This window comes from Scaptodrosophila lebanonensis, unplaced genomic scaffold, assembly GCF_003285725.1.
Source record: "Scaptodrosophila lebanonensis strain 11010-0011.00,11010-0021.00 unplaced genomic scaffold, SlebRS2 tig00000080-arrow-pilon, whole genome shotgun sequence".
NCBI classification, from domain to species: domain Eukaryota; kingdom Metazoa; phylum Arthropoda; class Insecta; order Diptera; family Drosophilidae; genus Scaptodrosophila; species Scaptodrosophila lebanonensis.
In genome coordinates, this window is record NW_022060561.1 from 1,586,637 (window position 1) to 1,608,708 (window position 22,072).

A 22,072-nucleotide genomic window follows, 5' to 3' on the forward strand; every position below is an offset into this window, starting at 1 on the left:
TTTTAATAATTTAATTTTTTTTTTAATTTTTTTTTTTAATTTTTTTTTTAAAATTTTTTTTTTTTTAATATTTCTTTTTTGTGGAGAGTACAGGCTATTTTACTGTCGGGCTTGCTCGACTGTAGCGTTCTATCTTGTTTTATATTGCTATTAAATCAAGAGCCTGTTGCTGTAACTGTTAATCAGAATATGACGATGGAGATGAATTGGACATATCATAAGCAGAAGCCACAATGATAAAAGCCGAGCTGCATTAGATTGGAATCCCCAGGGTAGTAGAGGAAGAAGAGAACGGTCTACAAAGAATCGTAATTACTAAATATTTAATTCTTAGCTCGTCAAGAGCGTTTTTATATTGCTATTATATTGCTATTTAATCAAGAGCCTGTTGCTGTAACTGTTAATCAGAATATGACGATGGAGATGGATTGAACATATCTTGCTGCATTAGATTGGAATCCCCAGGGTAGTAGAGAAAAAGGCCCCGCAATACCTGGAGTAGAACTGTGCTTGCCGAATTGGTTAACATTGGAACGCCACGGGCACAATTAAAAACATTAGCTCTAAAAAGAATTAGATTTCGTAGTTTGGTTTAAACCTTAAGCTTTCAAGTGAAGTGAATAAAGGGATATAATTCGTTGATTAACAATTAAGCTCGTCACTTGGGAATAGAGAATAGGGAATATGTTTTGAATAGATTGCTTCAAAGCCATGGTCAGACACAATAATTTCAACACAAATTGCAGGGACTGTTATCATTATAACTCAAGAGTTATTATAAAAATTACAAAATAATGTGTTTTTTTTTAACTTAATTCATTAGCTCATAATATAATGATTAACTTTGAGTTTTTCTTTACAACTATAGTAAACTCAATAATCATTATATATAATGGATGCTAATATAATGATTAATATTGCATTTTTCTAATTTCAATAATCATTATTTTCGAGCAAAAACATAAAACTCATAAAATAGTGATTACTCTTTAAGTTTTATTTATTTGATCACAAATAAACCTCAAGCTGTATTTATCCTTGCCTTTTTCATAAGGAATAATTACAAAACATATATATATCCGTAAACAATATGCCAAGACAAACCCCTATGGTAAAGCTAAAAAACACATCACTAAGCAAATATTTTCAGACAAAATAAAGCTCAAAGAATAATCATTTTTTTATTACTTTTATTTTTTTGCACAAAAATATTATTAATCATTATTTTATTACTTTTATTTTTTTGCACAAAAATAATGATTATTATCATTATTTAATTACTTTTATTTGCTTGATTATTAGTTAAGTTGTTAAGTAGAATTCAAAATTAATCATTACATTTTGAGGCAATGAATAAAAATGAACATTAAATCATGGTGAAAATGCATAGATAGTCTTAAAAAAGAATAAGTTCCTGGCCTCTCAAATTTAAAATATATAAATTATTTTTTCTTAAAAAAAGAAACAAAATTATCATCATTTGCTGTCCCTGCAAATTTGTCAAACTCCTCAGCTGCTTAGTAATTTGAATGCTGATTTATGATAAAAACTAACACACACATTTCCAACTTAAATGATATCCTTAAACACTACAACTAAGAGGCATCGATCAGCATAATCAAATCCATATCTCATTTCCCCCTTTTTGTGGAGCATTACAAGTGTACATATATGTATTAGGTATCAACAGATATTTTTTATACCATATCCATTTACTGATATCTTCAATAGCCTCATCGATTACCCTCTTTCAGATTTAAGCCCAAGATAGTCTGTCACCAACACTTATAAACAAATACACACACACACACATACATAGGCAGGGGTGTAATATTATCTAAGCCCGTTCTTTTTTTTTTTCAATGCAAAACCTGCTGATTTATTTGACAATAAATCCTATTTGCCGCCATTGTGCTTCACACAGCGACTGTCGGCAGGCCTGGAACTGATTTGAGGTATTTTTGGGGCTGGGCGGAGTGGCAGCATAATGCTGAAAAATTGCTACCATTTTTGTTGTTGTTGTTGTTGTTGTTGCTATGCCACAAAATGTAAGCTTTTTGTCAACCGGTCCATTGTTTCAGGCTGAAAGCAAACTGGGAGCCGAGCAGACGAGTGAGCGTAAAATCGGAAAACAATAAAAACGTTTCGCGTCAATTATCGAGTCATAAAATCAACATACGAGCCTTGGAGCGACGTCGCGTCGATTCTTTTGATCGATGGATTTCGACGTAAAACAATAAAATGCACAATTAATCAAAAACAGTACCGATTTTGATTGATGGGCTGCACTTAGTTTTCCTCCCTTTTTTGTTGTGTTTTACGAGCGCACAGGACGCACAAATCTTCTCAGCTCGAATCAAATCCTTTTTCCCTTACAGCTCCTTTCATTGCACCTAAATATATAGTATATATATACTATGTATAGTATATGAACTTGTGTAGATATGTTTGGTGTGAATGCTTGTTGATTTTGTGCTTGTGTTGACTTTTTTTCAGATTTATGCCACCCATAACGCCATCCACATGGAAAAACGTTCGCAATGCGGATCGATTCTCGCCCGTCTGCCCACAGACCGTGCCCATCCCGCCAAATGGACCAGAGGCCCTCCTGGAGGTGCCACGGGCACGTCTCGCCCAACTGCGACGTCTGCTGCCGTTGCTCAAGAACCAATCGGAAGACTGCTTATATCTAAATATCTATGTGCCATACGAAATGCGGCGCTTCAGACGTAAGTCCCTTACAATCTTTCACAAAACATCTGAGTTTTCCTGGAACACAGCTGGCTGCACAGCTTTCAATTCCGTAGTGCATTGCAGTTGAAATTTAAAAAGCACTGCAAGCGCTGCGGAATCGGCATCTATACAGCCCCCAACAGCAATTAACTTCAATTAAATAATTTGTAACTAGTTATTGAAGTTGGTTTATTATTATACTGATCCTGATAAGTGAATGAAAAAAAAATATGGGCAACTGAAAGATTTGTTGGATAAATATTGTTTACTAATTCGTGATAGTTTAAGAATTTTTGGATTTGTGAATATCTGCCAAAGATGTAATATATTTTTTTAAAAAAACTTGTAAAGTTGTTTGATAATTGAACTGTAGAATGAGCAACAAACCAAAAATTTCGTTTGATTGTCTCCATCAATATGTTTCGTGTCGTGCTAGTATTTCAAAAATCATCTTAAAACTAAAATGCAATCCCAACACTGTTCTGGGTTTTGACAACGCTTTTTATACACCTATTTCAATGAGCGATCATATTAAACCCGGAAATAGTTCGGAATTGAAATAACCCGACGTTAAAAGTTTGTATATGGTTCGGAAATTCGAAAATAACTCACAGAACTCAAGCAAATCAAGTGTCTCCAATTTATTTATACAATTTAGAATATCAAAATAAACACTTGGAAATTAATATCCTATCCGAATGCTATCCTAATCTACAAAGAATTAGACGAGCCCTAATCCAAAAAAATAAGCTCCTTTTAATTTATAAAAAATATTTAAGCCAAAATCAATAATAGAATGGTATCCCGATCGTTGCAAGTTATTAAACAAAAATTCTATAATAATAAAATAAATTTGAAGAAAAAATATTATACAAATTTTTTTTTCTATAGAATAATAATACGATCAACTTTTTAAACAAAAAATAATTAAAATCATTAAAATAAATTATGAGTAAACAAAAATATGTTTCATAAAAGAATCCCCAACAAACATAACCACAAGTATATTCTCTTAACAGTTTAATTCGAAGTGAAATAATCATATATAGGTATTATACAAGTATACTAGACTCTGTGAAAAGTAAACCAATAATATAAGCTCTAAATTTTTGATTGGCTTTATTTATGCCCCTTATTAATTGCAGGTTACACCCCTAATAGCGGCGAAGCGACAAATGCTGATACTGGTCCGAAGCTCTCAACCGTGGTCTTTATTCACGGTGAATCATACGACTGGAACTCAGGGAACCCCTACGATGGGTCCGAACTGGCCACACACGGTAATGTCATTGTAGTGACAATCAACTTTCGCTTGGGCATTTTTGGTTTCCTGAAAACCGGCGGCAAGGAAAGCGCCCAAGGCAATTTTGGTCTAATGGACTTGGTGGCCGGTCTGCATTGGCTCAAAGAGAATCTGCCCGCATTTGGAGGAGATCCGCAAAGCATAACGCTAATGGGTTATGGGACAGGCGCCGTCTTAGCCAACATATTGGTGGTATCCCCCGTGGCCAGTGGTTAGAATTTACTTGATGCTTGGAATTATTTTGAAGCGTTTAAAGATGGACTTAATTACAGATCTTATACAGCGTACGGTTCTGATAAGCGGAGCCGCCCTATCACCCTGGGCCATTCAGAAGAATCCTTTGTTTGTGAAACGACGCGTAGCCGAACAAACCGGCTGCCATGGTGATATGCTCTACGATGATCTGGCCCCTTGTTTGCGAACCAAAACTGTGGCCGACCTGCTGGCCGTGAAAATCGATCATCCGCGGTAAGCATAAATAATCAGAAAGATTTTCTTTAAAATAAATAAATTCTATATCTTAGTAATGCACACTAAGATCAAGCAGAAAGATTGGCCGAACATTAAAATGAGAATTCAATTATTATTAGTTCCAAGATAAGATCAATTGTTCAAGCTATTTGCAAGTCCTTTATTACCATTCAAACAAACGAAAGGACATGCCTAAATCCATGGAATGTCTACGAGGTAGCCTCCTTAACAATCTGTGGTTAGAATGCGTCCTTGTTGCACGTTTCATTGTCACAATTAATTTAATCCACAACTAGGTTATTGTGCAGATTATTTTAAGACACCTATATCCAAGTAATTAAAACTTAACGACTTAAATGGAGATCAAAACTATATTATGAATGACCTTTAGAGCTCGAATATTAATATTTTAATAACGACTTAAATGAAGATCAAGACTATATTATGAATATGTTTTTAAACCTTATAACGACTTAATTGGGGATCAAAACTAAATATATTATAAATAGAGAATGGGTAGACTTTTAGAGCTCTAATATTAGTATTTTTTGAGATTAACTGAAAATAATCCACTATTATTATCTTCCAGTTTCCTCGTGGGCTTTGCACCTTTTGTCGATGGCACTGTTATATCGCCCAGCGTGGAATCCATTGGCCCCACTGCATTGCCCATGGGTTCAGCTATTGTTAGGTAAGACTTTAACTAAAACATGAAAATATTCGCTAATTTCCTTCTGCAGTACTTCAGGAATTGAATATGCAAACTTTCCAAAACGTGACCTCATATTCTGCCTTACATCTGTGGAGTCGTATCTGGATTTGAGCGCACAAGACTTGGAATTTGGCTTCAATGAGACAAGAAGGGATCGCATTTTACGGACATTTGTGCGCAACAATTTTCATTACCATTTAAATGAAATTTTTGCGGTCTTAAAGGTAGGGTTTTCATATTGACGAAGCAGCTATTCTATAATTTCTTTTATTATAAACCAGATTTTTGAATACTCTTTCTTTATATAAAATCTATAAATCGATGTGCTAATTTTTGAATACACTTTTGTATATATAGTTTTTTTTTACAAACATTGTCAATAAAAACAATATAAATGTTAAAAGGCTAGGAAAGCCTATGTTGGATTTTGAAATAAAAAGAAAAAGGAAAATTAATTAAAATCTAATTCCCCCTTTTTCATATAAACTTTTTTTAATCAATATAAAAGTTATAAAAATAAAGCCTTATAGGTTTGGAAAGCCGGTTTTATTCTTAAAATTTTCAAAATAAAAAGAAAAATTAAGAGAAATTAATTAGAAGCTAATTCCTACTTTTTCATATATATTTTTTTTAATATTTTATCTTTGTTTTTTTTTTAACAATGTAAAAGTTATAAAAAAGTTTTATAAGCTTAGAAAGCCGGTTTTATTCTTTAAAATTTCAAAATAAAAGGAAAAATTAGGTGAAATTAATTAGAAGCTAATTCCCACTTTTTTATATATTTTTAATTTGTTTTTTTTAATCAATATAAAAGTTATAAAAATAAAGCCTTATAGGAAAGCCGGTTTTATTCTTAAAATTTTCGAAATAAAAGGAAAAATTAGGTGAAATTAATTAGAAGCTAAGAAGGGGGAATTTTAAGCTAGTCCGGCAAGCTATTCCCCGTCTCTTAACCGTATGTGGTCAGAGAATCCGGAGATGGCTGGAAAAGGAAGCTTTTGGAAAGGAGAGAGGCTTTGAAACTGCTACTACAATGTTGACTTTAAAACTGTCTTCCATAAATATACATAACTCATAACTTTTAAAAGGCTTTTTAAAGTGTATATTTTTAGTTGGTTTCCTTTAGCTTTTACGGTTCAAAAATTCGCAGTCGGACAGACTTGCTTGTCTTGACTCTCTATTCTTATAATAATTCTACCTATAACATGGGGTCAACCACACCTCCTTTTGCCTGTTAAGTACATTTAACGTTTATATAGCCCATTTATTAGCCCATTCAAATTTCCGGTGCAACACCCATTTTCTATTGTATTTTACTGAATTGCTCTCATTTCGAACTCACAGAACGAGTACACAGACTGGGAGAAAGCCATACGCAATCCATTGAGCTCCAGAGATGCAACTTTACAATTTTTAAGTGACGGGCACACGGCCTCTGCGCTTATTAAGTTGGGCTATATGCATAGTCTGCGTGGAGGACGCACCTATTTTCTGCACTTTAAACACAGAACTGTAGAAGAGGAATATCCACAGGTAGTCAGTCAACTGCAGAGCAAAATGTGGTCTAAGGAGTTTAAAATTGTTTGAAATTGCAGCGCACTGGTTCCGTGCATGGCGAAGATGTGCCTTTTTGGTTAGGTTTACCCGTTTCACCGCTATTCCCACACAACTATACCACTCAGGAGAGGCAAATCGGTCGTCTAATGCTCCGTTATCTGGCCAACTTTGCCAAAACTGGGTAAACTTTTAATTGCACTTAGCCCAAAACTTTAACTGCAGCTTTCACAATCCACCCACATTTCAAACAGCAATCCGAACCAATCGACAATTAAGGCCACATCGCCCACAGCTAGTGCCAGAGCAGCCACATTGCCAACTCATCCACAAGCGAAGCGAGCAACTGAGACCTACAATGATGCCCTAAGTCTGGCCGTGCTCTATAACCAGAGACGCAGCAATGCGATGCACGAGAAGCGCTCCCTTTACCGGAGACGTCTGCGCAGCAACGATGCCGCCGCCTACACACAACTGGGCCTGGGCAATGAGCACGAGGTGGGCAGCTACGACGGCGACGAGTTGCCCTTTTGGGATGCCTACGATGTGGTCAACCAGCTGTACATCGAACTGGGTAAGATCATTCGTAATTCCCACTCTATCCTAAGCTCATTCTCATGCCCCACCATCAGGTAACAAGGCGAACATTCAGAGTCATTATCGAGGCCATAAGCTATCCATGTGGCTGAATCTGATACCACAGCTCCATAGGCATTTCAACATAAATGATCAGTCCATGCGCCATCACCAGTTTCAGGATGACATCAACAACAGGGATCTGTATGAAGGTAGGAGCGAACCACAATACAATTGTATGCAATTTTTCCTCCAACCGATTTTCTTCAAAATCCAGGAGTGGTGCGTCCCCAGCTGCAAACGAAACCACCAGACGATGATAGTGCGATCTTGGTGCAAACAGCCAGAGCTACAGTTGCTCCCAATAAGAACGATAGTCAGAACTCAACGATTGCTTTGAATGCAGCCACCACAGGAACCACGACAACAGGTAACCTCACACTAACACTTAATACTACGTCCTATAAAGCAATGGGAATAGTCTGATCCAAAACATTGCCAGATTAGCCAAACAGAACACCTCATTTCATTGTTATTTTTCTGCAGAGTGCGGAATCGATGGAGCCATGTCCGTGTCTGAGCTGACCACCACGCAAGCGCCCAAGGATAATCGCACACAGATCCACGTCGAGACCCAAAAGGACTTGGCCACCGCTTCGACGGGCATCATAGGCAACCTGGAGCTGTTGCGTCGACTGAGTGGCAAACAATTTCAGAGTTATACCACAGCATTGATAGCCACAGTGGCTGTCGGTTGCTTTCTCCTCATACTCAACGTATTGATCTTCGCGGGCATTTATCACCAGCGGGAGAAACGCGCACGCGATGCCAAGACCAAAGAGGAGCTACAGGAGGGTGATAACAGCAAGAACTCGAGCATGCTCAAGCTGAACGCGCTGGGAATGGATGGGGGCAGTGGTGCTGGTGGTGCAGGCAATAGCAGCGATGCGTATACCCTGAGCGGCAACAGCGGCAAGGCGGGCGTCCTCTTTGGCGAATACAGTTGCTATGATGAGAAGACGAAGCAGATAAAGGAGGAGAAACTACTGGTGGAACTGCCACCACCGTCCTCGACACAAACCACACTCATTATGGACAGTGTGGGCACCTGGGCGGCCTGTTCCACCAGCACACTGGACCTGCTCAAGACCAAGCATCATGGGACTGAAAGCCTAACACACTACAACAGTGGAGTTAGCGGTGGCGGTGGTGGTGGAGGAGTTGAACAGGAAATGGTCTCGTACACTGCTCTACCCCTGACCACCGTGCTGGAGGCCAGCACCTCGGCAGCGTCCAGCAAGCGGGGCTCCTTTGTGGACAACAGTGGCACCCAGTTGAACCAGCAGTTTGATTATGCCGTGCAATCGTCCGATCAAATGTCCTTCAAGGCCATTGAGGAGGCAGTAAAGGCTGCCTCTGTGACTGTAGACTCCGAGATAATGAGAGACGATGATATACCAGAGCCCCCGCCACCACCTCGCTCCTTCTTGGCTGCCCAGCAACAACAACAACAAATGGGCGGCATACTTCGTCAAACAAGCGGACCCGGTGGTGCGACCTCCTCGACAAGTGGCAAAAAACGTGTACATATTCAGGAAATCTCTGTCTAGCGTGTAATTCCCTTCTCTATTTAATTTTCAGGCTTTACGAACTGTGAACTTTATGTTCTTCGCGCTGTTTTTCAATGTGTCGTTAGGTTTGAATAGGAAAATGCTTTCAAAACTCTCATTAATGTCTGCTCTCTCTTTGTACATATGTCGTCTGTTTATCCGTAAACCATCGGGGATACATAATTTTAATTTATAAAAAAACGCTCTCTCTTTAAAACCGAAATTATGTGTTCCTAATCAACAGTTGAACCTTTTTTACCATTTTCGTTAGTTTTTTCTTTAATGACACATTTCTATCCGATATCGACTATTGCCGAATAATATTATATATATTTCAATTTCCCTTTAATTTATTTAATACTTCATTTATGGAAAATGAAAAACCTCTGTTAAAGTTAGATAATTCAAATGTGTTAAAGGTGTATGTTTGTACATTATGTAAATGTTCCTTGTAGTCGTATATGTCGCGTTTATAAAGACAATTATAGAGAGACATATATGTATGTATCTGAGTATTCAATTCATTGAAATTGTTTTACAGGTCATTTATTTTCTTGCGTGTGTATAGTTTTATGTTCTTTAATATTGTATGTATGAATAAGATTTCAAAAATAACTAAATTTGCTTGTTATTTAATAATTAGCGAAATCAAAATAATGTAACAAGTTTTTAATTATTTATAACACCTATTATACATATATTGTACTTAATGTATTGTAAAATATTGACTCTATTTGTATGAAATACATACATATATAATAATATACAGACAAATGACTCTTTCTCCTCGATATTGAAGGGTAACGATTCTTATAGGAAGCGCCGAATAACTCTCTTGTTATTAAAAGTATGTTTTTCATACAAAGACCTTATTAGATTGTTCTCAATACCCAACTTTAGAGTCTGGAACTAAATATGGCAAGCCAATTTTAATAAACTTAGGATTATGGCGAACATATTATAGGACTAGGATATAGTATTTACCTTAATGTGCCTTACAACAATAACTTTATTCGTTCAATATCATGGGCAGCGAATTATATATATCTTATCTATCTGTTTTATGCAAAAATTCCTTCTTCTATGACAGCTATATTTTTTTAATATAGTGTCTTTTTAATATAGTGTTTAATATAGTGTCTGCCCTTTGTAGTCTCGACATATGTCAAAAAAGAAGGCTTGAAACAGGCAGATAGACATAGATTTGAATTCCTCTTGGCAGGAATTATATTAAGTTCATTTGTGGCTGTTATATACAACGCCACAGCAGTAAACATTAGAAATAACAGTTATTTAAATGAAGTATATTTGCAAATCCACATTTATTATTGCCAAAAATGCTAGCTAAAAATTATAAACTTAGCACCAACCTGTTCTTGCTGCTGGATATTTTCGATTTTTCTCAGCGGCGGGTGCTTTAATTTTTTCCGCTGGTTTCCAATCTGCACCACAAGTTCCGCCGGTTTTATCGACATGCCGAAAGGCGTGCAGTAACCGCAATGTCTCATCCACTGAACGTGCCACATTCAAACTATTAATGGTCGAGTGGCGCAATATGCCGCGAGAATCGATGATAAAAAGTCCACGAACGCTGTGACCCAGGTCAGGCATATAGACGCCATAGTCCCGACTGATCTGATGATTTAAATCGGAAAGCAGAGGTATGCTTACATCGCCCAGACCACCCTCCCTGCGCGAAAATTGCATCCAGGCCAAGTGGGCGTGTGGCGAATCGACGCTACAGGCTATCAGCTCGGCATTCTGTCTTCGAAAGTCTTCAATTCGATCGGAGAATGCCGCAATTTCGCTGGGACACACTGTTGTGAAGTCCAGGGCGTAGAACACAAGCACAACATAACGTCCGATATATTGAGAAAGCGTTATGCGGGCTAATTCCTTGTTGATCACGGCTGTGCCTTCAAAATACGGTGCCGGTTCTGATACAATTGCCCTCGTGTATATGCCCAATGGGTATTTGTTGTCCGGTTGCTCATTGGGAATGTACATTTGGGTGTTCGCCAGACCACCACTATGTTGTGTAGTGCGCGCCAATATGTTAAGTATTAAAAGCATAAGCAATGCCAATGACTTGCATAGTGACTGCATGGGATTGAGACTCCGACTCCAGCTTGGAGTCAATTGGGCTAAAAATAATCTTCTAAGATGCATCGGGGGAATCAGTTTTCTTGGAGTTATCCAGACTGGAATATTTAGTGGATAGTGTGAGGGATCATGGCGCCATTAAGTCCTTGATTTTGAAATTAGACAATTTTGTGTTTATACCGACGAACTTAAAAACAAATCATACTCGGTTTAAGTGAGTTTTTCCACATTTGGAAGACATCAATTGAATTGAAAACATTGCTTTGCATTTTAGAAACATACTTGGATTTGTACTTTGAATGATCTTCTTTTTTTTGTTTGAGACTAAATCGGCTCTATTTTTATTCGTTTCATTTTGTTTGGCGATTCAAGCACCGTCGTTTCTGCTTTTGTTCGCTTTGATGATCGCTTCTTTTTGTTCGCCTTCTCTGTATCCTTGGGTAGTGGTTCTGCCTTAATTAATTCAACCAGTCCGTTCAACTCCAGATTAGGATTTTCTTCGGCTTGTTCTGGACTCTCAGACTTTACGCAGTTGTTCTTCGAAAAGGGAGAGTGAGATTAATATTTGTATATCATCTCCAAACATTTAACATGCTTACCAGGAGCTCATTTTCCTCCATCAACAGCTCGCCTTCAATGTAGGGCATAACATTGCTTATATCGAAATCTTTAATGCGAAATTTAATATCCTGTTCCATAGTAATGCCTTCATGCATTTTTCGGTTCGTAAACCGAATTTTAGTATTAAACACTCTGTAGAGAACGGCGCTGACTTGATGCTTCGATATGTGCCGCACAATTCCACTGAGCACAGCGCCCGCCTCGGGCCGAAACACGTAGAAGTCGGCATTGATTAACAGGTGGATGGAGGGATCGTCGGCGCGCAAAGCAGCTGAGTTACCTAGTAACTTGATGTTCTTAATACCCAGCACAATCCCATTTAGGTTGGCATCGTATATGCCCACTTTGGTGCGGATAAGTAGCTCGTGCAACGCATGCTTGAAATCGGCCATGCCGTAAGGCCCCATGGAGAGGTGCATGTCTGTGTTGACGTGTCGCACGCACGAATCCGAGTTTGATGCAAACTGTTCTAGCTCCTTCTTAGAGAAGTTTATGTATTTTTGAACAATATTAGCCATTTTTTATTCAAAAACACAATTTTGGTGCGGCTACGAATTCAACCACATGCTATAAAGATGAGCAAAAGTACGTGCGTACAATCGATTTTTACCGTTTACGATAGACTTATCGACTGCAAAAACAATCATGCGTGCACGTTAGCATTTAAATCAAATGCTAACTTATACGAGCTGCAGCTCCAATATAAGTTTGTACTGCAGGTTTTTCTAATAGTAACCGGCGTATCAATCAGATAGTTACCGTACCAATGAATGGTGATAACGGTCGTTAAAGAGTCTTATTTTTGCCTGGCTGTTCAGAGCGTTATGCTTTGAAAGATTTTTACTGGCACAGAATATATTAGACAGAACAAACCCGAAGTATGCAACCCACCGATTGCACCCGTAATTTGTTTACACATTCCTTAAAAGTCTGTAAAGTCCTGTAAAATTGATTTCTGTTTTGAGGTGGGTTTCCTTAACAGTTATATTAATTTAAAACAATGTGTAAATAAATCAAAAATCACCTTAATTTATTGGCATATAAACTATTTGAAAATCTATCTTTAAAAGTAACACAATAAATAGTTTATTGGCGTTAACAAAACCGTTAACATTATTATACAGATAATACTCAATATGTATGTACAAAAATTTAGTTTAGAAAAAGTGTGCGTTCAAAACATAGACGCTGCTCAGTTGTTTGAACTGAAAAACATCCACAGATAAAAAAAAATTGCGGTCTTCAATTCGAAAAGATAACAATAGTAGAAAAAATAGAAACGATATCTTAAAAAAATACACACTTAATTTAACACGCTGTGAGCTTGGTTCACGTTCGACAAAAAATCGATATTTCTTATATATTGGCAATGACATTTTTGTTCCGATCCCGTAAGCCTTCGAATTTTGAATGGGATGGAAATGGGGTACGCATTCGCCGTGTAAACGAGCGAAGGCAGCGTTTACCATCGTTAAGTTCGGATGTGTTTGTAGAAGCAAGCACGGAAACTGAAATGTACAAACGACTATTAAAATTTGACCACCACAAAAGTAATATAATTTTTTATACATACTTTGTTGCTCGAGCAATTTGATTTGTTTCTTTGCGTCGCGCAATTTGTTGATAAGTATCTCATTTTTACGCTTTTCCACTGTCAACTCCAAACCCAATTGCAATTTGCTTTTAGAATCCACAGCGCTTAAGATGCTATAACAAAGTTTAAAGATATAGTTGTGGCGACACTTGGAATCAGATTTTGACACCTACTTGTGATTAAATATGGACATCGAAGTGGGCCTTTCATTTGGATCAGGGTGCATCATTTGGGAAATGAGTTCATTAAAGTCCTTACTAAGAGATGCTATTACGGGCACCTCACCATTGCGCAGCTTATGCCATTCGGGTCCATTCTTTGGCAGGGGTCCACCGCCTGCTACCTCGTACAGAGTGATGCCAAGCGAAAATATGTCAGCCTTGAAGAGATTACTGTAGTCCTCTTGCAATATCTCCTTGGGCAAATACCGACAATCGCCCTCCTCTACGTGCGGTTCCTTAACTGATGTTACATGTCCCAAATCACCAATTTTATATGTAACAAGATTTTCCGAATTTTGCAGCTCCTCATAGACGCTGGCCATGCCATCCTCGTCTTTGCATTGCTGCTGTTCATCCGTTGCTAGTTTATTTGCCACTAGATTCATCGTTGAGAATATATTTTCCGGCTTTATATCCATATGCACCAGATCATTGGAATGTATATATCGTAGGCCTTCTATCACATGCATAAGCAGAATCTTTAATTCAGATTCGGTTAGACATTTGTCTTTAATGCGTGCCTGCAAGCTGCCACCATCGCAGAATTCGTTTTGTATCAGCATATGATCATCCTCCGCCCAGGCTGAGTAATAGCGCACCACATTATCGTGTTTACCGAGCACAGCATGCGCCCAAACCTCATTCAGAGCGCGTTTCCTGCAAGTAGCCAAATATTATTAATATCAATAGTAACGTTTATGGAAACTAATCGTAAAACTTACTCAAAGGAGCTGCCGGCCACGGGCTTCTTACTCTTTTTAATCGCATAAATACAGCCATCAAGTCGATTTACGCATTGGAAAACCACACCAAACTCGCCTACACCAATGAGGCTGACCTGCATGAATTCGCGCTTAAAACGACTGATATTTGTATCGTGCAGTGCCAGGCGCTTGGGCGCTTGCTGATGTATCTCACGCATAGGATCGCCTTCATTTGGCAGCCAGACAGCATCGTCGTCACTCCTATCACTAAGCAAAAACTTTTGCACAGAGTGTACAGTGAGATTCTCACGTCCAATTTGGGTACGACAGCGTTTTTTGTTGTGTGCCATTAGACCTGCAAGCATTTAAGTTAGTGAAATAGATACATTTTAATAACATTTTTGCACACTTACTGTCGGGAGTGAATGGATTCACATTGGCCGTGTCCTGCGGCTGCATGCTTCGATTGTGCAGTGGCAGGGAACGCGGCCGTTCTGTCGTCCTGAAGACTTCATCTCTTAGCGTTGCATTTACGGCTGCAGCCGCTGCAGATAAATGATTGCAGTTGGACGTTGTAGACGTTTTCAATATGGTTTTTGGTGTGGCTGGTGTATCGAAGAGACGCAAAGCGCGCACCTTTTGATAAGGCGGTGAAATTGCTGGGGCATCCTTCCATTTCTTTTTTTGTTGCGGACTATCCTGCAGGTCATCCTTGTCAAAATCATCGTCGGCGAAGCGCAACTTGCGCGGATTAAATGTTGGCGTCGGTGAGCTTGTTTCCATTTCATGCTCCTGTTCCATTGAAGTGTCTCCCGCACTTAAATCGTGCTTAGACGTGCGAAAGGCCATTGCCACTACCGTTGTTTGTGCGTTGCACTCTTTCGCCGTTTTTCTTTTTTATTTAATATATTATATTGTTGTTGTTTCTTGAAATTACGAGCGTAAATCAAAATTGAAAATGAGTAGCAATACGAAGCGAACTGTAAACAATATGGTCACCCTAAATAGTTATACACGCAACAAGCGCATCTTGTGCTATCGACAATCGAATAACTACTCGATTGACCAATAATCGGCTATACTGTGCCAACTTTTGCCCATCCACTAATAGTAATCGACCTGCAAAATTGAATTTACATTAACGGCCTGCTTGCTGTACCAAAACCAGGCATGGCTCCCAAAAGGCTAACATTACTCCATAAAATAACGATAAGGCGATAAATATTTGTATTTCCACCCTTTTTTCAAAACTTTGTATGCTCACACACAAATTGAAATTTATTACTGCTGCATTCGGCATCATTCCACGTAAAATTGTGTTTGTGACTCAATCGCATGCATCCGATTCGACATGGCTCATTTGGCATCCAATTTGAGTAAGATACAGATGACCCATCTTTCATCCAATACCATGTTGTTATATTAAAACCCAAATTCGTAGCACCAACCCAAACGTCGCTCCTTATAGAAGCTGAAAGCCAATATTATGCTAATTTTTAAATGTCAGCTCTAAACCACTTACACATATTTGTTCCGAGAAATATTATAAGGGCCGCATAATGACTAGGTTTCTTTATGGTGGCCAGCTTCATGTGAAATTTCTCACAAATTCGATATGCTTCAAACCAGTTCATCTATAACAGAACACACGAGCTAACACGTTTTATAGAAAAATACACTCAAGCCAATCTTTACCTCAGTACCAAGTGCGTAGTCTGTGCCATAAACAGAAAATAGCCGCTGTCTGGATCCGATCACATTATAAACGACTGGGCCAGCATACGCAGCTCCTGGGATAGCCAGTAGAGCGCCAAAAGCCCATACCAAACTTTCAAGAAGCATACTCTATCTGATTCTACTACATCGAAGAATAGTTACCTTAACTAAGTGCATCAACATGTTGATCAACTTAGTCACGTTTTTGTAAGAATTTGTCTCGCTTTCTGCGCTTCAGATTAGAGTTGGATTTATTTAGTTTTCACATTATACCTTAACTAAATATTGATCTTATTATGAGCTGCATCTACGGACTTAATATTTTAGAGGACATACATTTATCTGTGTATTATCGTTGAAAATTTGCAAAGTAAAAACTTTTGGCATTAAATTTATTGATTGAATATCTTTTGTGTTGTAGTTTTTTTCAGCGCATTTTGACGGTAAAATACGCATTTCATTCATAAGAAATTATATGTACTTAACTATGAAATTAGGGCATAGGTATAATCCAAAATTGTTACTTAGCTTATAAATAATAGAAATTCAAATGACGAGCATTTTACGTTAAATGGTTCTCAAAATGGAGCAGCTTTGGGTTAATAAATAAGTTTTAGAATTTGGCGAACTCGAGAAAGTATTTAAAGTTTTGGGACCCAAATGAAGGGGGACAAAATTAACGGCCTAAAGCCGGTAACTGCCGTGCACGTGAAGATTTATGAAAAATGTTTTATGTTACCACTATAATTTCTATGATGCGATGTTTATTGAGTGCCCACATGATTAATCATCCAATATTTTTTAGGACAGAAATTTTTAAACGAATCGGGAACACCTTTGTAATATTCCAAATGTTATGGCGACAAAAAAATAAATCTTCTGCACAGTTTAAATGTAAATTGAAGGTTACACGAGACATATAATGCAAGCAAATGAGATTTAAAAATGTGCTATATACTATAGTTCGAGGCGGTCGCTAATAATTATAAATCTCCCTCAAATCAAATTTTAATTTCAATACGCGATTTATTCTGCGAAGCGCCGTGGCGGTTAGAAATTAAAATTAGACCCATTCATATGAAACTAAAAATACGGGAAAAAAATACACTAAACTATATAATTGTGACCAACCAGGAAGTACATATGAACTGCATGATAAACTTAGTTGGGTTATCGGTTGGGAATGGAGGAGTTATTTTAGTGCCGCTAATGTGAACTCTGTCGCTAGTCTCTGGACATTGAACGTGAAACCGATGAGTCACCACGGCGGCGTGATTGTGAAACCGATGAGCCGCCGCGACGCCGAGACTGTGATCCACGATGTGGTGGCGATGGTGATCCAACCCTGCCTCTGACCCTGTCATCGTCCTCGTCGTCATAGCGCCTCTTCACCGGTGGCGGCGAATCCACTGGTCCACCACCATTCCGTTCATGATCACTATAACGTGACACTGAGCCATTCACGCCACGTCCGTTTTCACGCGAACGTGCCGAGCGACGGCCCACAGATCCAGCAGAACGGCGCCCGATAGAGCCCACCGATCGGCTACGAGAGCGTGTTGCTGATTTCGAGCGAGTACGACGACGCCGCGACGTACTGCGTGATCTGCTCAGTGAATTACTTCTAGAAATAGTAAGAAAGAAAAAATTTAAATTAGTGTAGGCCACAAACATTATCTGGAACAGGCCTGTGCAGTTGATCCTTAAGGAGTTGCAAATAGAAATTATGTTGTTTCTCGTGTACTTTAATCAAATAAATCAAATATTGAAATAAATTTGAAATATTTTTATTGTGTTTTTATGAATTATTACAAGTTTGATGTATTTATAGAGACAAATATTCTACAACTACCAAGCAACTTTATTAAAAACAACCAAACAAGTGTGTTTTAGCCATGTTTTCCACTCTTCTTATGGTGCTTGTGTTCATGTTTCTTGCCACCCTTTTTGCCATGCTCTTCCTTCTCCTCATAGCTATCGCCAAATTTGTGCTCCTTTTTATATTTCTTGTGATCTTCATCATGATGACCCTTTTTGTAGTGGCCAGACTTCTTTTTGTGTCCCTTCTTTTTGCCACTTTCGTGTTTCTCTCCTTTCTTGTGCTCGCCATGCTCCTCTCCATGGTGTTTGTGCTCCTTACCGAATTTCTTATGATGTCCACTCTTGTGCTCATCATCGTAGAATTTTTTCTCCTTGTGGTATTCATCTTTGTTGAATTTTTTGTGGTATTCCATTTCCTTGTGGCCTTTCTTGTGTTTCTTCTTATGATGATGTTTGCCCCCCTTTTTGTGTGCTCCATGCTCATGCTTCTCACCATATTCTTCCTTTTCACTGTAGTGCTTCTTTTTCTTCTCCCCCTTATCGCCATGGTGATGTTCGTGATCCTCCAGCTCATGATGCTTCTTTTCACCTTCGTCCCATTCCTTTTCTTCCTTCTTGCCATGCTCGCCCTTATGCTCCTCATGGCCATATTTCTTCTTCTCATGCTCCTCCCCACCATCCTCACCCTCCTCCGAGGACTCCTCCTTTTTCTTGGCCGCCACGTATGTCAGCAGCAACGCCAAAACCAACAACACCTTTAGTTGCCCTCTCATTTTACGACTGGGCGTAGTTACCAGCTGCTCGATTCGCTTTTATATTGTGGCACTCGATTTGACCGCAAAATCTTTGGCTCCATCTATGATGCAAGTCTTTGGGGTGAGAAAATTTTCTGCTTCATTTCACTTGTACTTTTTGTTGTTTTGCTTTATCGCACGATGCAATTGAACTTCTTACAACTTACACTAGACTCCAAAGCAACCGTTAGTCTTTAAGACTTAAAATCTTAATAAATGTAATGCTGGAAAAAGTGATTTTAAGCAAAATGTACCGGTACTTGTTAGAAAAAATAAAATTACTATAAACGGACAGTATATATACAGTATTAGAATCGAGAAGATTAAGTAGCGATTGGAATCAAAAGGCCTTTTGAGTTGGATATTAGGTATATTTTATTTCTAAAAAATAAAATAAAAGGCTACAACGTAACCGATGTAAGCTTTTCCGGAAACTGTATTGTAATTTTTTACAATTCCTAAAATACATAAATCTAAAACTATATTTAAAACTTGATAGTTGTGGGTGCTCATTCTTGATGTTTCGACTTTTTCTTCTTCTTTTTCGGTGGCTGCGTATCTTCAGGATCTTCTTGTTTGACCTCTACAGACTGCTGTGGGGCCTCCTCATCCCCATGCTTATTCTTATTTTTATTCTTCTTCTTTTTCTTTTCTGACTTAATTTCGGTCTCTTCTTCGTCTTTGACTTCTTCTTTAACATCCACTGGCTCTACTTTGACCGGCGTTTCAGCCTCCGAGTGCTTTCGTTTTTTTTTTACATTAAGCGTATTATCAGCATCAGGTTGATACGTAAACACCTCACTGAAATCAGAAATTTTATTAAGAACAGGGAAAACTATAAGCTGAAGAAACTCTGGAGTTATGGTGATGATGAGCTCAATCAGACAGCCAAGGTTTTTCTTCACAATATTAAATCGGAAAATTGCGAAACCTTTGTTTATCATCATATTATGAGCTTTACACACCAAAATTCCCCGAGTTCCAAATAAACACATACCTCTTGGCCTGATATTTTTCAAATTTGGCCTTTGCCTTGCCAGTGCCAGACAATTTTCGTAGGTTTCCCTCCTCCAGGAGCCGCAACCTTGATTCCAACTTCACCTTGTGCGTGGCGCCCAATTCAAACGTAGCCTCTTCGCCAAACGCATCCACGCGCGTTGCCAGGGACGCCTTAGCGGCCAACGAACGCGACATTTTGCCCTTGTTCTTTTGGCTTGCCTGACCCACCAGCTCAGCATGATAGATGAGACCATATTTCGGTGTATCCTTTTTGGTTTTCAGTGCTCGAAACAATGCTTTTTCAGCACCCAATATTTGCACTGTCGAGGAAGGATGCTTGGCCAAGTTGATCAGAGAGCCGGCGTGAGCAATCAGTCGAGCGCCGATTGTGTCGCCAACCAAAACCGACAAATTGGGTGCCATGGCCATCATTCGCGCCTTCAAGTAATCATATAAATGAGCACGATAATCATTGATAGCTATGATTTCATCGCACAAGCATTGAATATTTAGTACATCCTCGTCGGATATTTCAGTGCCCATTGAAATCTCAGCGGCCTCTTTCACTTTCTCCTCGACTTCCTCGGGCAAAATGTCGGACAAATCAGATGCTCCCATATTCTCGCGTGTGCCAACCAATTTCAGAGTCTTTACAAACGCTATATTGTCGGTGATGATTTTTCCAAGCTCGGGAAAATGCCAGCCATACCATTCGCGTGCACGCATTATGTAGTTGTTGAGCTCTTTGTCCAGATCATCAAGTAAACATTGCGCCTGCACAATCATTGTGTCGATTTTGTCCGGTGAGAACTTCAACTTATAACGTGACAGCGAGTGTGCCAGACCCAATGCCATAGCAGTCATCTCACGAGTGGGCAGACCACCCAGCAAACTGTCCGCCTGCTGGCGTATGCAACGCATCAACTCCTGCACGCCCGTATTATAGACACATTGCACCGACAACTTATCCTTGATGGCGCTGCCCAATTTAGCATCCGCGACCAACAGCGACGCCTGTACATCGTCAACAAGCAGTTTCTTCAATGTTTTCTTCAGAGGCTTCGACACCGAGCCCTCAACTGCCGCTGTGGCGGCGGCTAACGCTTCGGTGGTATCATTGAACTTTTCAAAATGTTTCAATTTAAGCAGTTTATTTGCCTTTTCCGGTGTCTCAAACTCCTTGTACAGATTATCGACCTGTTCCAATTTTTTTTCGTCCAGTAGTTTGAAAATTGCGTAGCCCGCAGGCGTTTCATAGAGCACAAACATTTCTGCACTCTAATTTATTCAATTTGCACTAACAATGCGTGCGAGAATTTATAAAAATATATTTTATTAACTCAAAACGCGCCTATCCAGCGAAACTTAACCTTTCAGTGTCTATGCCGCGTTGAGAAAGAAAAATCCAAAGTGAAGCGAAAACACGTGCACGTATGGCAGGCGTTGCCACTTTAGCAAGCGCGATTTTGCGTATGTGTACACACCGGCACAATTATATGTACACACTTTCAATTTAAAGCTAGATATGGACAATATACTGGTTCCCTCCATTTTATAACATCAATTAAGATATATAATACGGATGAATACTAACCTGCGTCGTTGCCTGGCCTTGCGCTCCCGGCAGTGGCGGGCAAAGTGGCCACGGCCGCCACACTCATAGCATTTATCGTCGCCCCGCCCACCGCGTGAACGATCCCTTGGTCCTCCTCCTCCTCCACCACCTCCGCCAGACCGAGCATTTTTTCCTGTTGACAATTCTACTCGTGCTCTACGACCACATACTGTCCGTCCGTCTAGGGCACGCACAGCGTCTTGTGCATCCCGGGCATTGTCGAACTCCACGAATGCGAAACCAGGTGGATTACGAGCGATCCATACACTCCTTAGGCTTCCATAGGCCCCGAAAACATACTCTAAATCATTCTTACGTGCATTATTGCCCAAATCTCCAACATAAACCTTTCGATCGCTCGGATGGCGCGACATGGTTGTGGTGGCGTCGCTGTCGTTGCAAATGTGGCAGCTCCGCAGCGCAGAAAAAATCGATTTGCGTAGCGAAAATCCCGTGCAATGGCTTTATTAATAGCGCACTGGGTTAAATATCTTGTTGTTGAGTCTCACTGGTCATTATTTGACGTAATGAAGAAAATATCCTAGTTACACATGCACTATTTTTGCATCAGCACAAACATAAGATATTTATTTTACCGGGTAGAGTTTTTACTTGCCCATAGAGATGGCCCTTTAATAAAGGTTTTCGATGTTTTGCCAATCTTGAAACAGTCTGGCAGCGCCAACCAAATCACCTTCACAAAATTATCACAAATTAAAGTAATTCTTGCCACATTTTTAATTAAAATAAGCAAAATGAATTAATGTATATTTTTCCCTTCAATGGCTTTTCGAAAACTGAAAGCTGCAAACAAATATGTGGCATCACCAGATGAGCTACAACGCCGTTGAAAATTAATGGCGGCCTGGGAATGATGTATAAACCTATGGTGGATTATGTCGCGGTGAATGGCCACCATTAAACG

General features: G+C 39.1%; 6 protein-coding genes and 1 pseudogene across 7 annotated transcripts in view; 1 reads left to right on the top strand and 6 right to left on the bottom strand.

Annotated features, from left to right (window-relative positions):
• Positions 1-9,314, top strand: part of LOC115625759 — a 48,259-nt gene extending 38,945 nt beyond the window's left edge. Inside the window, exons 3-13 of one of the 2 annotated variants that reach the window (XM_030520917.1) lie at positions 2,497-2,729; positions 3,879-4,247; positions 4,309-4,504; positions 5,097-5,198; positions 5,248-5,443; positions 6,564-6,752; positions 6,815-6,957; positions 7,028-7,347; positions 7,406-7,561; positions 7,627-7,779; positions 7,896-9,314. In XM_030520917.1, the coding sequence (XP_030376777.1) occupies positions 2,497-2,729; positions 3,879-4,247; positions 4,309-4,504; positions 5,097-5,198; positions 5,248-5,443; positions 6,564-6,752; positions 6,815-6,957; positions 7,028-7,347; positions 7,406-7,561; positions 7,627-7,779; positions 7,896-8,959 (3,121 nt within the window). In that variant the 3' untranslated portion in view covers positions 8,960-9,314. Of the gene's footprint in view, positions 1-2,496; positions 2,730-3,878; positions 4,248-4,308; positions 4,505-5,096; positions 5,199-5,247; positions 5,444-6,563; positions 6,753-6,814; positions 6,958-7,027; positions 7,348-7,405; positions 7,562-7,626; positions 7,780-7,895 lie in introns of those variants that run through there. The other variant, XM_030520918.1, reaches the window with a different exon arrangement.
• A 948-nt stretch (positions 9,315-10,262) lies between these two features.
• On the bottom strand, positions 10,263-11,301 carry LOC115625774 (annotated as a pseudogene).
• On the bottom strand, positions 11,278-12,238 carry LOC115625776 (DNA-directed RNA polymerase I subunit RPA43). Its single transcript, XM_030520945.1, has 2 exons — positions 11,662-12,238; positions 11,278-11,599 (listed from the first exon to the last, which is right to left on the bottom strand). Exons 1-2 carry the CDS (start codon positions 12,199-12,201, stop codon positions 11,387-11,389), a joined length of 753 nt encoding a protein of 250 aa, XP_030376805.1. The 5' UTR covers positions 12,202-12,238; the 3' UTR covers positions 11,278-11,386.
• A 668-nt stretch (positions 12,239-12,906) lies between these two features.
• LOC115625882 (wee1-like protein kinase) lies at positions 12,907-15,136 on the bottom strand. The gene is made up of 5 exons (XM_030521100.1): positions 14,616-15,136; positions 14,221-14,557; positions 13,451-14,155; positions 13,257-13,390; positions 12,907-13,191 (listed from the first exon to the last, which is right to left on the bottom strand). Exons 1-5 carry the CDS (start codon positions 15,049-15,051, stop codon positions 13,040-13,042), a joined length of 1,764 nt encoding a protein of 587 aa, XP_030376960.1. The 5' UTR covers positions 15,052-15,136; the 3' UTR covers positions 12,907-13,039.
• A 276-nt stretch (positions 15,137-15,412) lies between these two features.
• Positions 15,413-16,050, bottom strand: LOC115626143 (perlucin-like protein). The gene is made up of 3 exons (XM_030521406.1): positions 15,898-16,050; positions 15,725-15,836; positions 15,413-15,673 (listed from the first exon to the last, which is right to left on the bottom strand). The coding sequence occupies exons 1-3, from the start codon at positions 16,042-16,044 to the stop codon at positions 15,447-15,449; spliced, it is 486 nt and encodes a 161-aa protein (XP_030377266.1). The 5' UTR covers positions 16,045-16,050; the 3' UTR covers positions 15,413-15,446.
• A 101-nt stretch (positions 16,051-16,151) lies between these two features.
• On the bottom strand, positions 16,152-21,789 carry LOC115625994 (probable splicing factor, arginine/serine-rich 6). Its single transcript, XM_030521238.1, has 2 exons — positions 21,127-21,789; positions 16,152-17,542 (listed from the first exon to the last, which is right to left on the bottom strand). The coding sequence occupies exons 1-2, from the start codon at positions 21,519-21,521 to the stop codon at positions 17,143-17,145; spliced, it is 795 nt and encodes a 264-aa protein (XP_030377098.1). The 5' UTR covers positions 21,522-21,789; the 3' UTR covers positions 16,152-17,142.
• On the bottom strand, positions 18,891-20,900 carry LOC115625992 (nucleolar protein 58). The gene is made up of 2 exons (XM_030521236.1): positions 19,531-20,900; positions 18,891-19,334 (listed from the first exon to the last, which is right to left on the bottom strand). The coding sequence occupies exons 1-2, from the start codon at positions 20,799-20,801 to the stop codon at positions 19,043-19,045; spliced, it is 1,563 nt and encodes a 520-aa protein (XP_030377096.1). The 5' UTR covers positions 20,802-20,900; the 3' UTR covers positions 18,891-19,042.
• Positions 21,790-22,072: the final 283 nt, after the last annotated feature.

Coding starts and splice junctions, on each gene's coding strand:
- LOC115625776 (XM_030520945.1), bottom strand. CDS start 12,201: ATGGCTAATATTGTTCAAAAATACATAAACTTCTCTAAGAAGGAGCTA. Junction 11,600..11,661: donor TGGAGGAAAATGAGCTCCTG/GTAAGCATGTTA, acceptor CCCTTTTCGAAG/AACAACTGCGTAAAGTCTGA.
- LOC115625882 (XM_030521100.1), bottom strand. CDS start 15,051: ATGGCCTTTCGCACGTCTAAGCACGATTTAAGTGCGGGAGACACTTCA. Junction 14,156..14,220: donor GTGGCCGGCAGCTCCTTTGA/GTAAGTTTTACG, acceptor GGCTACTTGCAG/GAAACGCGCTCTGAATGAGG. Junction 13,391..13,450: donor ATGTCCATATTTAATCACAA/GTAGGTGTCAAA, acceptor ACTTTGTTATAG/CATCTTAAGCGCTGTGGATT.
- LOC115626143 (XM_030521406.1), bottom strand. CDS start 16,044: ATGCTTCTTGAAAGTTTGGTATGGGCTTTTGGCGCTCTACTGGCTATC. Junction 15,837..15,897: donor ACTACGCACTTGGTACTGAG/GTAAAGATTGGC, acceptor GTTCTGTTATAG/ATGAACTGGTTTGAAGCATA. Junction 15,674..15,724: donor ATTTCTCGGAACAAATATGT/GTAAGTGGTTTA, acceptor ATTGGCTTTCAG/CTTCTATAAGGAGCGACGTT.
- LOC115625992 (XM_030521236.1), bottom strand. CDS start 20,801: ATGTTTGTGCTCTATGAAACGCCTGCGGGCTACGCAATTTTCAAACTA. Junction 19,335..19,530: donor GAAAAATATCAGGCCAAGAG/GTATGTGTTTAT, acceptor TTCTGATTTCAG/TGAGGTGTTTACGTATCAAC.
- LOC115625994 (XM_030521238.1), bottom strand. CDS start 21,521: ATGTCGCGCCATCCGAGCGATCGAAAGGTTTATGTTGGAGATTTGGGC. Junction 17,543..21,126: donor AAGGCCAGGCAACGACGCAG/GTTAGTATTCAT, acceptor TACTATTTCTAG/AAGTAATTCACTGAGCAGAT.